Source organism: Helicoverpa zea, chromosome 4 (assembly GCF_022581195.2).
Source record: "Helicoverpa zea isolate HzStark_Cry1AcR chromosome 4, ilHelZeax1.1, whole genome shotgun sequence".
NCBI lineage: Eukaryota > Metazoa > Arthropoda > Insecta > Lepidoptera > Noctuidae > Helicoverpa > Helicoverpa zea.
The window spans coordinates 8,381,793-8,395,214 of record NC_061455.1 but is presented as its reverse complement, the minus strand read 5'-3'; the positions used below and the strand labels follow the sequence as shown (position 1 = coordinate 8,395,214).

The window sequence follows — 13,422 nt, the reverse complement described above, 5'->3', positions numbered from 1 at the left end:
ATTGATAGTGTACATGCTCTGTAGAGTATTTTGTTATTGGATTATATGCTGAATACCTAAAGTTTAACAATAAAATAAAAAAAAATACCATAATGGGAATCATATTATGTACATTTCTATTCAACAAAATTGTTTCCTCTGATAATGTTACTTTATTCTGTTTTGAGTAGGACCAGCAGTATTTATCACTCTGTACTTCACTCCACCAAATTAATTCAGCAATTTCATGTTGGATCAGAATTTGGTCAAATGTGTTTTTGTAAACAACTATGTACGGTGAGCTCCAAAAGGCTGCTTGACAACATGCAACACATTACACATTCTAAAACTTCAAAAGTTGCTAGATTCAAGTTGCAAAAGTATCTTAGCTTGTTTTTCATGGTTTTATAAGCATTGTAACAAAATAATTATTTACAAATAAGTATGGTCAATTAAAAAACGCCAATATATTATACAACTTTATTACAGTCTAACATTAAATTCATGAAATTATTTTAGCTTATCCTGTAACTTCTCAAAATTGGGTATATAATGTCAAGCGCTTCATTTATTTCTCCCCTAGTCTTACCACCTGCAAAAAATTAGAATGATTAAACAGGTCCCTACTACAGATGTACTGTGTATGGACTATGTGCATAAAACATAAAAATACCATTTTATTTTAATGTTCTTCTACCTACCATTCTAAGCCTTTAAGTAAATCATTATGAAGTTTTCATGACAGGGGCAGTGAAAGATTGCGTGCGTTTCTTCATTTGTATGTTATAAATCAAATCATGCTAAAATTACTGAACTAACTGAGATGCAGAAAAATTTGAGGCTATAGAGAGATTATGCCTTATTCCCATTTACTCCAAACCCATTGTTTTCTGTTAGCAAAGTTTGCGTACATTTCTTCCACTTATACTCCAAAATATAAGTACCTTCAAATTCCTTCCATATGGCTCCAAAAGGTTTTGTGTCAGTAAAATATCAAAATCTTCAATCTTTTGGAGCTCTTGGATTTTATTACTTTTAATGAATATTTTTTTTCGCATTGGACCCATTGGGAAGAAATTTGTGGAACAGGTGGGAACAAGCTAGAGATATAAGCAATTTTTTATGGTGTTAATTCCTTCAGGCAACGAGCGCGAGAAAAAGCTGTCATAAAGTAAATAAACTGACAATACGTCGTAAACTAATCTGAAATCGTGGTGGCTTAGTGGGTAAAGAATCAACCTCTCAAGTATGAGTGTGGGTTTAATTCCAGACCAGACAATTTCTAAGTTTGTGTGCATTTTCTAAGTACATCTCGGACACCAACAAACGTGTTTCAGAGAGCATGATAAACTGTAGGTATTGTCGGCCATTTGGACATCTCTGCCAGTAATTTCGGGTAGTCAGAAGCCAGAGTATGTCTGACAATCAGTCTTACCTAGGGGTACAGGTTGTCCTGGTTAACTGGTTTGAGGAGGTAAGTTAGGCAGTTGCTCCTTTTAAAGCATTAGTATTCACTTCATAGACTGGAAGCCAACCCCAACATAGTTGGGAAAAGGCTAGACAGATGATGATGACGTCCATGGTCTGATAAATAAAGATAATACTAATAAGCCTTACCTGTAAAAACTATCTTCCCATTAACAAATATTAAAAGAACCACTCTGGGTCGCACCATTCGGTATACTAGTCCTGGAAATAATTCTGGTTCATAAGATGCAAACTGCCCATGTGCTTGTTGTAGAGCTTCTAATCTTATTGGAAACCTCAAATCTGCTGTTGCTATAAAATTTTGTATTTTAAAATCCAAAAATTTCGCCTGAAATAATAGGTATAAAAATTATAATCCACATAATATGATGTCATCCTTACTTTAGTATAATATACATACTGGATATCCAAGTTTTTGGATTATTCTTGCAAATTTTCTTGCAGCTATATAAGAATCATGTTCATTCCTGAGCCCAGTGCAAAGTACTTTTCCAGATCTGTAAATATTTATAAAATAATTGTGTTTTTATTATTGAGACATTTTTAACTACAATAATTGTGATATTTCAGGAGACAAGAAAAAATTACCTGAATACCAAAGCTGTGGCTCTTGGATCAATTATCTTCATAACAACGCCATGAAATCTAGCAGGATTGTATTCAGAAAAACGAGTTCTACAGTAAATATCCAACAATTTTAATTCACAACCTAAATGTATAGTTGATACACAATTTCTGAAACAACAATTTTCTATCAATTTAATTCATATGAGGATTACCAATAACAATGTATAATACAAGAAAAATATTGTGCAATTATGATTTTGGTCTCCATAAATCATAGCAGAATCCTTTATACTTCACAATCTACACTCTACAAATCCACACAATCAATTTTCCACAATATGTAATATTGTGCAATTTAATTGAACATCTACAGAGTGCTTTAGACCAAGTTACTACAAGAGGCTTATAGGTTCAATATGGAGTACAAGGTGACAAAAATTGAATTGTTTCCAATTATTTTTCTTGTATATTATCATCTCACATCAAATTCTTTAGAAACCTTTTTTCAGATGCAGAAATTGAGAAATGAGACAAGAATTTCTTGCTCTACTTGGACAAAATATAGCCTATGTTACTTGGGGATAGGCTAGCCAATCCAACAGGGATCTTTTTTTTTTCAAATCTGCTCAGTAGTTTTGAAGGTTTACTGGTACAGACAAACAAAAAATGGTTCCTCGTTATTATATTAGTGTAGATTTGCTTACTTACTGAACTTTAATGCTGTTCTTGGCTTGGTCAGTTCCACTCACCATAGGAGTGATGGCAGTCATTGCACTGTGAGGATTTACAGCTTGAGGAGTAAAGGAGCTATGGGTTGGTGTAAGGGCCACCTCCCCAGCAATCAATGATTGTGAAGTTGGCATTGCGGGAGTAGTTATTGATGCCCTACAAGTTTCTGACTTCTTAGGGGTCTGGCTGATTTCTGTTATAGTGCCACTGTTTGTTTGACCTTCAATAACAGGCACTCTAGAAAAAGATACTTCTTCGTTGCTTTGCAAATTTTTTGATTTTGCCAAATTAGCATTACTCCCAGTTTCTTCATGACACATTTCCATCTGTAAAGCAGAATAAATTGAACTGTGAATAATACTGTTTTTTATATGTATTTTTTAGCTAAGAACAATCTCACCTCATAATTTAAATCAGGTGCGTAATCATTCAGAGAAGAAGGCGTGTGTTTCTTCTCCATATCATTCATTTGTACAGACTTTGATTGAGTGTCCATTGTTTATGAATTATGGCCTAAGTTTACTTAACTATGAAAACGAATCAGCTCTGTAAATGCTACGACAGGACAAGGAATAAGATTTTATAAAGCATGAAAGAGAAGATTATAATACAACGCGATTTATCTAACCGTGAAAAAGCAAAACATAGCTAAATAGTTTTGCATAACATTCACAGCTTTATGGCGTTCCTAAATCGCACTGAACAAAATACGCGGCTGAAATTATCTATGTTAATTTATCACACTCTCGGCATTTTGCTACTTTTTTATTTCTCTCAATCTTAATTATTTTCCTCGAGGATTCTCCTACTTAAAATAACTATCAGACATAAAATTGACATTAACTCAATACGATAGGTACCATTGACATATAACTATAGGGACAGGAAATGTCACGAAAAAAACGTGCACACCTACTCAGTCTGCAGCATTGACATATAACTATAGGGACAGGAAATGTCACGAAAAAAACCTGCACACCTACAGTCTGCAGTAGTAACTAAAATGGCTGCCATTACTAGGGTTGAACCACTACCGGATTCAACAAATATCGATATTGTATTCTAGTTAGAAGTACGTACGAGTCTTACTGGGTGCATAAAAATAACCTAGTATAAATAATTTCTTCGTCATAGAACTAACTATCACATTAACTTCACTGATACTAATAACCTCAACAACATCAACCAAATGGGAGGAGTCATTTCAGTAGGGTGATACCTTTGAAAAAAAAAAAACACAGGCACAGTAATTATTTATTATTTCAAATAGCCCTATGAAAGTTCTTTCACGTCAGACTAGTTGCAGGGTGCCAAAGATTCGGTCTTATGAAGAAGAATCCGCAAGAAACGCCATAAGTAGATACTCTCTTAAAAAAAAATACAATAATTTACAATCGTTTTCAAGCTATTCATGAGAAAGTTATATAATGCAAATGGAGCTAATTATGTATTAATCGATAGTACAAAACAATTTTAGTGCTAAGAAAAAAATATTTATACAATTCGAAACCTATATTCGGTAACTAAGTTCTCAAGCAAATATTGCAACTTGCATTCCGATTTGCTCGTCCGTGCGGAAGCACTGCCGTGCCCGTGGTCGCCGTAGAAGCATCATGTGAAAATAAAAAGGCAAAACATATTATTTTCAATAAAATATGTCTTTAAAATCCTGAATTTTATAATCAAAATGTTTTTAACTGCATTTTAAAACTTTTTATCTGTAAAATGAAGGATATATATATAAAATCATAAACTATTCCCAAAAAATATACACATATATTCGGAACGCAACTAAAACCGCGAGGAAAAGCTAGTATTTAACTAAAGAACAAAATAAAGATGTTTTTATCTTATATATAAAAATGAATTGCTGTTCGTTATCTTCTTATATATAAAAATGAATTGCTGTTCGTTAGTCTCACTAAAACTCGAGAATGGCTGGACCGATTTGGCTTTTTTTGGTTTTAAAATGTTTATAGAGGTCCAGGGAAGGTTTAAACGATACGAAGTTCGCGGGATCAGCTAGTTGAAGTTGAAAATAATACACAACTCTGAGGGCTCATGCCCATTTTCACCAACAAATACTTAAATTAAGGGATCCCCTAAGAGCATTTACGGAAAACTTAATAAGAATTTCGTTTTCACCAAAGTTTAGGTATCCCTTATCCATAGTCATTTATGTCAAAATTGGGAGAGCCCTTATTCCAAGTGGCACTTAGATTAAGAGATTGTTGGTGAAAATGGGCATCAGTGTCTTAGGGACAGTAAGTTCTGATGTTAAAATTTGTAAAAGCAGACTTATTAAGTGGATATTTTATCGATACTATTATGACAACTGCACAGCACTATGCCAATATGACATGTTATTGTAAACAACATTTATTTCTAAATATAGGTTTTTATTCAGAAATAAACCAAAATATAAGTACTTTCACCATCAATTCATGTTCCCGTAACATATTTTTTATCCAATGTGAATTATTTTATGTAGTTTCTAGCAAAAATAGGTTCCTAACCTGTGTAAAGACAATCCAGCTTGATTTTAGTGCTTCCTAGCACCACACTTCACAATACAACACATAGGCATATTCGTTGATTATTTCACTATTGAAATAGTAAAGTCTTAAAAGTAAACACGAGTGATTTTCTATAAAATAGCAAAAATAAGTCACGAAGAGCACCTATTTGACAGCACAACTACCATGACATATGGCCAGATATGGCACGCACCTACAAACAGGAGGATTTCAAAAGTAAATGTCACCATTTTACGCAATCACAAAAATATTGTTGTCCCTGTTTTCAAATACACTTATCTGCTTAGAAAGAGTGAGACAGAACTATGTTGCATAGTTTGTTTCATATTTCGCCCATATTTATATAACTATAGATACGTCTTTAACAAACGGCGTCTCCTTATAATTCTAAGCTCGATGGTCTGCAGTAGTAACTAAAATGGCTGCCATTACTAGGGTTGTACCGCTACCGGATTCAACAAATATCGATATTGTATTCTAGTTAGAAGTATGTACGAGTCTTACTGGGTGCATAAAAATAACCGAGTATAAATAATCTCTTCGTCATAGAACTAACTATCACATTAACTTCATTGATACTAATAACCTCAACAACATCAATCAAATGGGAGGAGTCATTTCAGTAGGGTGATACCTTTGAAAAAAAAAAAAACAGGCAAAGTAATTATTTATTATTTCAAATAGCCCTATGAAAGTTCTTTCACGACAGACTAGTTGCAGGGTGCCAAAGATTCGGTCCTATGAAGAAGAATCCGCAAGAAACGCCATAAGGAGATACTCTCTTAAAAAAAATATGAATGAAACGACGCGTGCCTCTGGTACAAACTGCTTATATTCTTAAGAAAGTAATTAGTTACATAGGTTTCATAGTTACGACGTGTGGCGATTGGCGTTATACAAAAATATTAGGTTAATCACGACGTGTGCACTCGTCCGGTGCCGATGGCGAAAGAGAACGGCGCGCGGCCCCGGCGAAGCGACGCGGCCAGCGGCCCTCCTCCCGCGCGTCCCGCATCCCCTTCTCGCACTGCACGGTGGATCGGTTTGGCGCGCCTGCACAGTGTGCGCGTTAACATCCTCCCGGGCCTTGATAGCACAGCTATCAAGCAGTTGAATTTGGGTCGATGTCATCTCCAGGTATGATGCAAAACTTGTGGACTGCCCTCTTGACAGTCCCTCTCGATGTGAGGACGTCGGCGACTCTGCTGACGCCATCTGGTCCTTGGTAAAGTTTGGTTATGCGGCCTAGTCGCCAGCATAATGGAGGTAGGTTGTCTTCTTTGAGGATGACCAAGTCGCCTACTTTGAGTTCCCGGTCTGGTCTCCGCCACTTGGTCCTCTGTTGGAGTTCGGCGAGGTACTCTCGGCGCCATCGCTCCCAAAACTGTTGCCGCAGCTGCTCTATACGCTCGTATCTGTTAGCTCTAGACTTTTCAATTAGCAAGGACGGCACCGACTTGAGTGGCCGCCCGATTAGGAAGTGCCCAGGGGTTAAGGGTAGGAGATCGGTTGGGTCGGATGAGAGAGGAGATAGGGGACGGGAATTTAGGATAGCCTCTATTTGTGTGAACAACGTTGCAAGTTCCTCAAATGTTAAGGCTGCGTTGCCAGCTATTCTCTTAAGATGATGTTTGGATGATTTAACCCCAGCTTCCCAAATACCCCCAAAATGAGGTGAATATGCAGGGCTAAATTTAAATCTAATGCCTTCAGTACTGCCATACTCTGTCACAGCCTCGCGACTAGACTTAAGCACTCTACCCAATTCATTGTTAGCCCCTACAAATGTTTTTCCATTATCTGAATAAATTTCGTAAGGTTTTCCCCTTCTCGAAACAAATCTCCTAAGGCACATTAAAAAACCTTGAGTAGTAAGGTCACTAACGAGCTCCAAGTGAACAGCTTTAGTTGTAAGACAAACAAATAAACAAAGGTAACATTTTGATACTCGACTACCTCTACCTTTTCTACTTGAAATCATGAACGGACCTGCAAAATCTGTTCCACATGAATAAAAAGGAAAACTAGGATTTGTCCTTACATTAGGAAGGTTACCCATTATAGGTTGAAGTGTTTTACCTTTAAATCGTATACATACTACACATTTTCTTAAAATACTACGAGCTAAGTTCCTACCACCTATAGGCCAATATTCTTCTCTTATAGAAGATAAAAGTAGTTGTGGTCCGGCATGAAATAACCTTAAATGCTCATGTCTCATAAGTAATTTAGTAAAACTATGTTTGGCATCAAGTATAATTGGATGTCTTTTTTCAAAATTGTAATTTGTATTTTGTATACGACCACCCACTCTAAGTATACCATCTTCATCTATGAATGGTTTTAGTGGTAGCATTTTGGATTTGTGATGCAGTTCTTTATTCGTTTTAATTGTGTTTAATTCGCAAGAAAATGATTGCACTTGGCAACACCTAATTAATGTTTTTAGGGAATTACAAAGTTCATCTGTGCTAAGACAACCTGTTAGCTTATTAAAGTTTTTATTTTTACTATATTTGCAAATAAAATTATTAACAAATCTATGAACATAGGCCATAATTCTTTTAAGTTTAGTAAAATTTGAATATCTAGTAAAATCTAAGAAATTAGTGTCTATACTAGTAACCATTACTTTAAGTTCTGGTAATTCTAAATTTGGTACACCTTGCTGAGGCCACTCACTTGGGTCCCTTCTAAGAAATGAAGGTCCCTCCCACCACAAGGATGAGGACTGCAATTGTTGTGGAGTTACACCTCTTGAGGCTAGGTCAGCAGGGTTACAGTCAGTAGGCACATGTCGCCATGAATAGTCTGCTGTAATTTCATTGATCTCATTTACTCTATTACGAACAAAAGCTTTTAGATGCTTATATTGAACCTTTAGCCAACCAAGTACTACCATTGAATCGGTCCAAATAGTTTTACTGATAATATTACAACGTAGTGACTCTAAAACTTTTGCACATAACCTTGCTCCGAGTAAGGCACCACACAGCTCCAAGCGAGGTATGGTGGTTGGCTTCAATGGAGCCACTCGAGCCTTGGAACATAACAGCTTAACTGTAATTTGATTATTATTATTAGTTGTCCTTAAATAAACACAAGCACTATATGCATTCTGTGATGCATCTACAAAACAATGCAGCTCTACTGATATTGGCAAGTCACAGATAACATTTCTTTCCAATTTTATGTTTGATAGATCTGAAAGGTTTTTTGTAAATTTAATCCAAGAATTCTTAATATCATCAGGTACTGAATCATCCCAGTCTATCTTAGCGCTCCATAATTGTTGTAATATTATTTTGGCAGTAATGATACATGCACACAAGACACCTAAAGGGTCAAAGATTTTACAAGTTGTAGATATTATTGTTCTCTTAGTAATATTTAATGAATCTATATTTATGTCTATAGGAAATGTAAACAAATCTACTGTAGGTGACCAATTCAACCCTAGTACACATGACTGTTTAGTTAGATTTAATGTATTATTATTTACATCATTTTCAAATATTTTTGGACAATTAGTGCGTATTTTGCGTAATGGGAATGATGCTGAACTTAATATTTCAGTCACAGAGTTATAGATTTTCAATAGTTCATCTTCTGTAGATGCTCCAGTACTTAGGTCATCATAATAAAAATCATTCTTAATTATATTAGCAATAGACATATCTGTACATTCTTCAGCTAATTGCAATAGACATCTAGTACTTAGGAAAGGTGCTGAAGCTGTACCATATGTTACAGTGTTTAATTGTAAAACTTTAAGTGGTAGAGATGTATCTTCCAAATGACCTAAATCTAAATATTCTTTAATAAAATCTACATATTGTTTCTTAATATTAGGATTCTTATCTAACTTGTTTTCTAAACTAAAAAAACGCCTTTTGGCAATATTATATGAATCACCTAATGCTTCCTCTGGTGATTCTTTCAGTGGCATTTTAACTAAAAACCTACCACTTGGCAAGCGACTTGTATTTTGTTTAAAACTGTTTTCACATGCTTGTTCTTCAAGCGTGTAAGATATTTTATTTGAAGGCAATTCTTCTACCTCCCAAAATCTTTGTAATGAATCATGAATATCATCCTTTATAATACTACAATTTAAAACATTAATATATGAATTTTCATGTGACAAATTAGACTGTCCTATTCCTATAGGGCCAGTTACTAGCCAGCCTAACTTAGAGCTTTGTAATATAGGCCGATGTCTACCCAATCCTATTTGTTGGGTACCTACTATTTCCCAAAAAACGTCTGCCCCCAATAACATATCAATATCGGAGGGACAATGGAACTCAGGGTCTGCAAGGATTATGTTAGCCGGCAGCCCTAAACTTTTAACATCAACTTTTAGTGTTGGTAAACTACTAGTTATTTGTGGTACTACTAAACACATCATTTCTAAGTTAAATGATTTATCAATACATGAAAATAATTTCAAACTACACCTCTCTGTAATGTCACACTGCACATTACCAATGCCAGCGATACGTATTGGGTTTGAACATTGTGTCTGTAGACCTAGCTTTATTTTGAATTTATTTGTAATAAACGATGATTGACTACCTGTGTCAAGGAGAGCTCGAGCACGGTAAGAAATATTATTTTCAGGATTTACAATTTCCACTATAGCTGTACATAATAGTACCTGACTTGCAGAGACTGCTGAAAGTGTTGTGGGTAAAGTATTTGAAGGTAAGTTATTATTATTTGTATTTGAACTACTACTACTACATCCTACAGTAGAATCTTTATGCAACAAAGAGTTATGTTTCTTATTACAATATTTACAGGAACCTTTTAGGAAGCAATGTTTTGCAGTATGTCCACTTCGCAAACAGTTGAGACATAATTTCAACTTTAAGGCTGTATCTAACCTAGCTTCAGTTGACATATCATTAAACTTTGAACATACATGCAAATGATGACTTTCATGACAAATATCACATGACTTTTTGTAAGAATTGTTGTTACTCATTGAACTAACAAAAGACTTAGAATTAGAATACTTTTGCTCCCTAGGACCTTGTGATTTATAATTATCATTCCTACTTATATTTTGAACTTGTGTTGTTTCTAAAACATCTGCCCTGTTACGCAAGAAATCATTGAATTGCTCTAAAGTAGGTAATTCTGGTAACCCATTTTTTAATTCTTCCCACTTTCTACTAGTGGTGCTATCTAGCTTTGTGGACACCATATAAATAATTAAAGCATCCCATTTATCTGTTGGCTGCCCTAAAGTATTTAGTGCTCTTAAGTTTTTTGAAACTAAATCAATTAAGAATCTTAAAGCTTTGTGAGATTCTCTTGTTAAGACTTCTATATTAAATAATGCTTTTAAATGATTATTTATAAGTAAATTTTTATTATTATATCTTTGACAAACTAAATCCCATGCTACTTTATAATTGTTAGATGTGAATTCTATTGATTTGATAACTACTAGTGCTCCTCCTTCTAAGGATGACCTTAAATAATGAAACTTGTTTATGTTAGGAATATTTTCATTACTATTAATTAAACTGTCAAAAGTGTCTCTAAATTCCAGCCATTTAAGGTAATTTCCATCAAAAGATGGCAATTTTATTGTGGGCAATTTTACTGAACTAAACCTATGACTACATTGACTATTATTTACACTACCATATTCTGACTCATGCTTTTGATGTTCAGTTTTTGAAACACTCGCTGATTCATTTATTTCTTGAGCCAATGCGATACACTTATGAAAATTTTCTTCAATTAATTCTCTCTCAGCTAACTGTTCCTCTAAATCTGAGCAATTCAATTCAATTTCAGTTTGCAAGGTATCAAATGTACTTAATAAAGTTTGAAATTTCTCTATTTTTAAAACAATTTCTTTAGACTGCAAGCTACTAATTGGAGTATTTTTAGATATCTCTTGTAAATAGTTGTAGAATTTTGTAACTTGGCCTTTGATGGCACTACGTTTTCTAATAGGAACTTGAATCTCTGACTTTTCACTTTCACTCATTTTGAATAACTCACTAACACAATATTTTTTGTAATTAGGTACAAATTTAGTTAAAAGAATAAACTACCTAACACTTTAGAGGCAACAATGAATGGGTAGGCACAGATTACAATAGAAACTCAAAGCCGCTAACTCACGGTAACCTTTTGAAGCTGTGACAGCACGAAGTAGGCAGCACTCACCAGGCACCTGCGCTGCGATTAGTAGACAGGCCGCAGGTAGCTAGCAGTTGGTTGAGCGAAGCACATGCACATTCACCGCAACTGAAATAGTCGGCAAGCTTTGGTATAATAACTGTATTAATTGTTGCGCTAGTTAGGAATTTACTTTTATTAGGCAATAGGCATGTATTTTGGTAAATACTTAGAACCAAAACCTCAATTTGCAAAATTAATATGCTTAGGTAGATATGCTTATAGTGCATTAGGCGTAGGTACACTTTTAGTGTGTACAATAAATAATTATTAGGTGCATTAATATAGATGCTTTTAGATTAATTAGGCGTACACGTAGTTTAGGATGCACGATTTAAATGAAATTAAGTTTAGGCTATGCAATTTCACACACGCGGCACAAAATGGACTCGCCCACTATAGCGTCGTAGGTTAGAAAACGCGGCACAAAATGGACTCGCCCACTATAGCGTCGTAGGTTAGAAAACGCGGCACAAAAATAATGGACTCGCCCACTATAGCGTCGTAGGCTAGAAAAACAAAATTTGTACCATTTTGAATATAGGCAAGCTAATTAACGAATAGTACCTAAGCCCGCTAGGCTATTCACACAAATAAACACTAGGAAAAGGATAGGAAATAATAGGAAACGAGCAACTTCCCTCGGGTTAGACCTCCGCCGTCTGATGCCGCCTGCTGTTGTAGTCTGCGTCTTCGTAGAACTCGTGGTGGTGGTACGGCGTGGTCCGCGGAGACACGTTGGCTGCACGTGTTGCCGCCGTCCTCACTTAGCCCGCTGCGCGCCGCTCGGCGTAGATTGTAGGTTCTTCGAGTTAGAAAAATATTGTCATAGACGGTCGCCAAATGAATGAAACGACGCGTGCCTCTGGTACAAACTGCTTATATTCTTAAGAAAGTAATTAGTTACATAGGTTTCATAGTTACGACGTGTGGCGATTGGCGTTATACAAAAATATTAGGTTAATCACGACGTGTGCACTCGTCCGGTGCCGATGGCGAAAGAGAACGGCGCGCGGCCCCGGCGAAGCGACGCGGCCAGCGGCCCTCCTCCCGCGCGTCCCGCATCCCCTTCTCGCACTGCACGGTGGATCGGTTTGGCGCGCCTGCACAGTGTGCGCGTTAACAAAATACAATAATTTAAAATCGTTTTCAAGCTATTCATGAGAAAGTTATATAATGCAAATGGAGCTAATTATGTATTAATCGATTGTACAAAACAATTTTAGTGCTAAGAAAAAAATATTTATACAATTCGAAACCTATACTCGGTAACTAAGTTCTCAAGCAAATATTGCAACTTGGCAACTTGCATTCCGATTTGCTCGTCTGTGCGGAAGCACTGCCGTGTCCGTGGTCGCCATAGAAGCATCATGTGAAAATAAAAAGGCAAAACATATTATTTTCAATAAAATATGTCTTTAAAATCCTGAATTTTATAATACGCCTTTTTAATCAAAATGTTTTTAACTGATGTTTTGTTGAAAATAATACACAACTCTGAGGGCTCAGTGTCTTAGGGACAGTAAGTTCTGATGTTAAAATTTGTAAAAGCAGACTTATTAAGTGGATATTATATCGATACTATTATGACAACTGCACAGCACTATGCCAATATAACATGTTATTGTAAACAACATTTATTTCTAAATATAGGTTTTTATACAGAAATAAACCAAAATATAAGTACTTTCACCATCAATTCATGTTCCCGTAACATATTTTTTATAAAATGTGAATTATTTTATGTAGTTTCTAGCAAAAATAGGTTCCTAACCTGTGTAAAGACAATCCAGCTTGATTTTGGTGCTTCCTAGCACCACACTTCACAATACAACACATAGGGATATTCGTTGATTATTTCACTATTGAAATAGTAAAGTCTTAAAAGTAAACACGAGTGATATTCTATAAAATAGCA

The 13,422-nt window shown here is 35.4% G+C and overlaps 2 protein-coding genes across 3 annotated transcripts; both read right to left on the bottom strand.

Moving 5' to 3' along the window:
• Window positions 1–445: 445 nt before the first annotated feature.
• On the bottom strand, window positions 446–3,625 carry LOC124629822 (TATA-box-binding protein-like). Its single transcript, XM_047163395.1, has 6 exons — window positions 3,164–3,625; window positions 2,743–3,089; window positions 2,056–2,202; window positions 1,868–1,964; window positions 1,597–1,795; window positions 446–571 (listed from the first exon to the last, which is right to left on the bottom strand). Exons 1-6 carry the CDS (start codon window positions 3,257–3,259, stop codon window positions 495–497), a joined length of 963 nt encoding a protein of 320 aa, XP_047019351.1. The 5' UTR covers window positions 3,260–3,625; the 3' UTR covers window positions 446–494.
• A 2,487-nt stretch (window positions 3,626–6,112) lies between these two features.
• On the bottom strand, window positions 6,113–12,624 carry LOC124629748. 2 transcript variants are annotated; one of them, XM_047163279.1, is made up of 2 exons: window positions 12,412–12,624; window positions 6,113–12,309 (listed from the first exon to the last, which is right to left on the bottom strand). In XM_047163279.1, the coding sequence occupies exon 2, from the start codon at window positions 11,308–11,310 to the stop codon at window positions 6,403–6,405; it is 4,908 nt and encodes a 1,635-aa protein (XP_047019235.1). In that variant the 5' UTR covers window positions 11,311–12,309; window positions 12,412–12,624; the 3' UTR covers window positions 6,113–6,402. The 2 variants fall into 2 exon arrangements, with proteins under 2 accessions (XP_047019235.1, XP_047019236.1); XM_047163280.1 differs by lacking the exon at window positions 12,412–12,624 and having other exon boundaries at window positions 6,113–9,524; window positions 10,454–10,538.
• Between the last annotated feature and the right edge of the window lie 798 nt (window positions 12,625–13,422).

Bases quoted from the DNA above. Each gene is read 5' to 3' on its own strand.
- LOC124629822 (XM_047163395.1), bottom strand. From the start codon at position 3,259: ATGGACACTCAATCAAAGTCTGTACAAATGAATGATATGGAGAAGAAA. The intron at 3,090-3,163 runs GTGAGATTGTTC...TCTGCTTTACAG, and splicing joins CACCTGATTTAAATTATGAG to ATGGAAATGTGTCATGAAGA. The intron at 1,796-1,867 runs GTATGTATATTA...CTATTATTTCAG, and splicing joins TCCAAAAACTTGGATATCCA to GCGAAATTTTTGGATTTTAA.
- LOC124629748 (XM_047163279.1), bottom strand. From the start codon at position 11,310: ATGAGTGAAAGTGAAAAGTCAGAGATTCAAGTTCCTATTAGAAAACGT.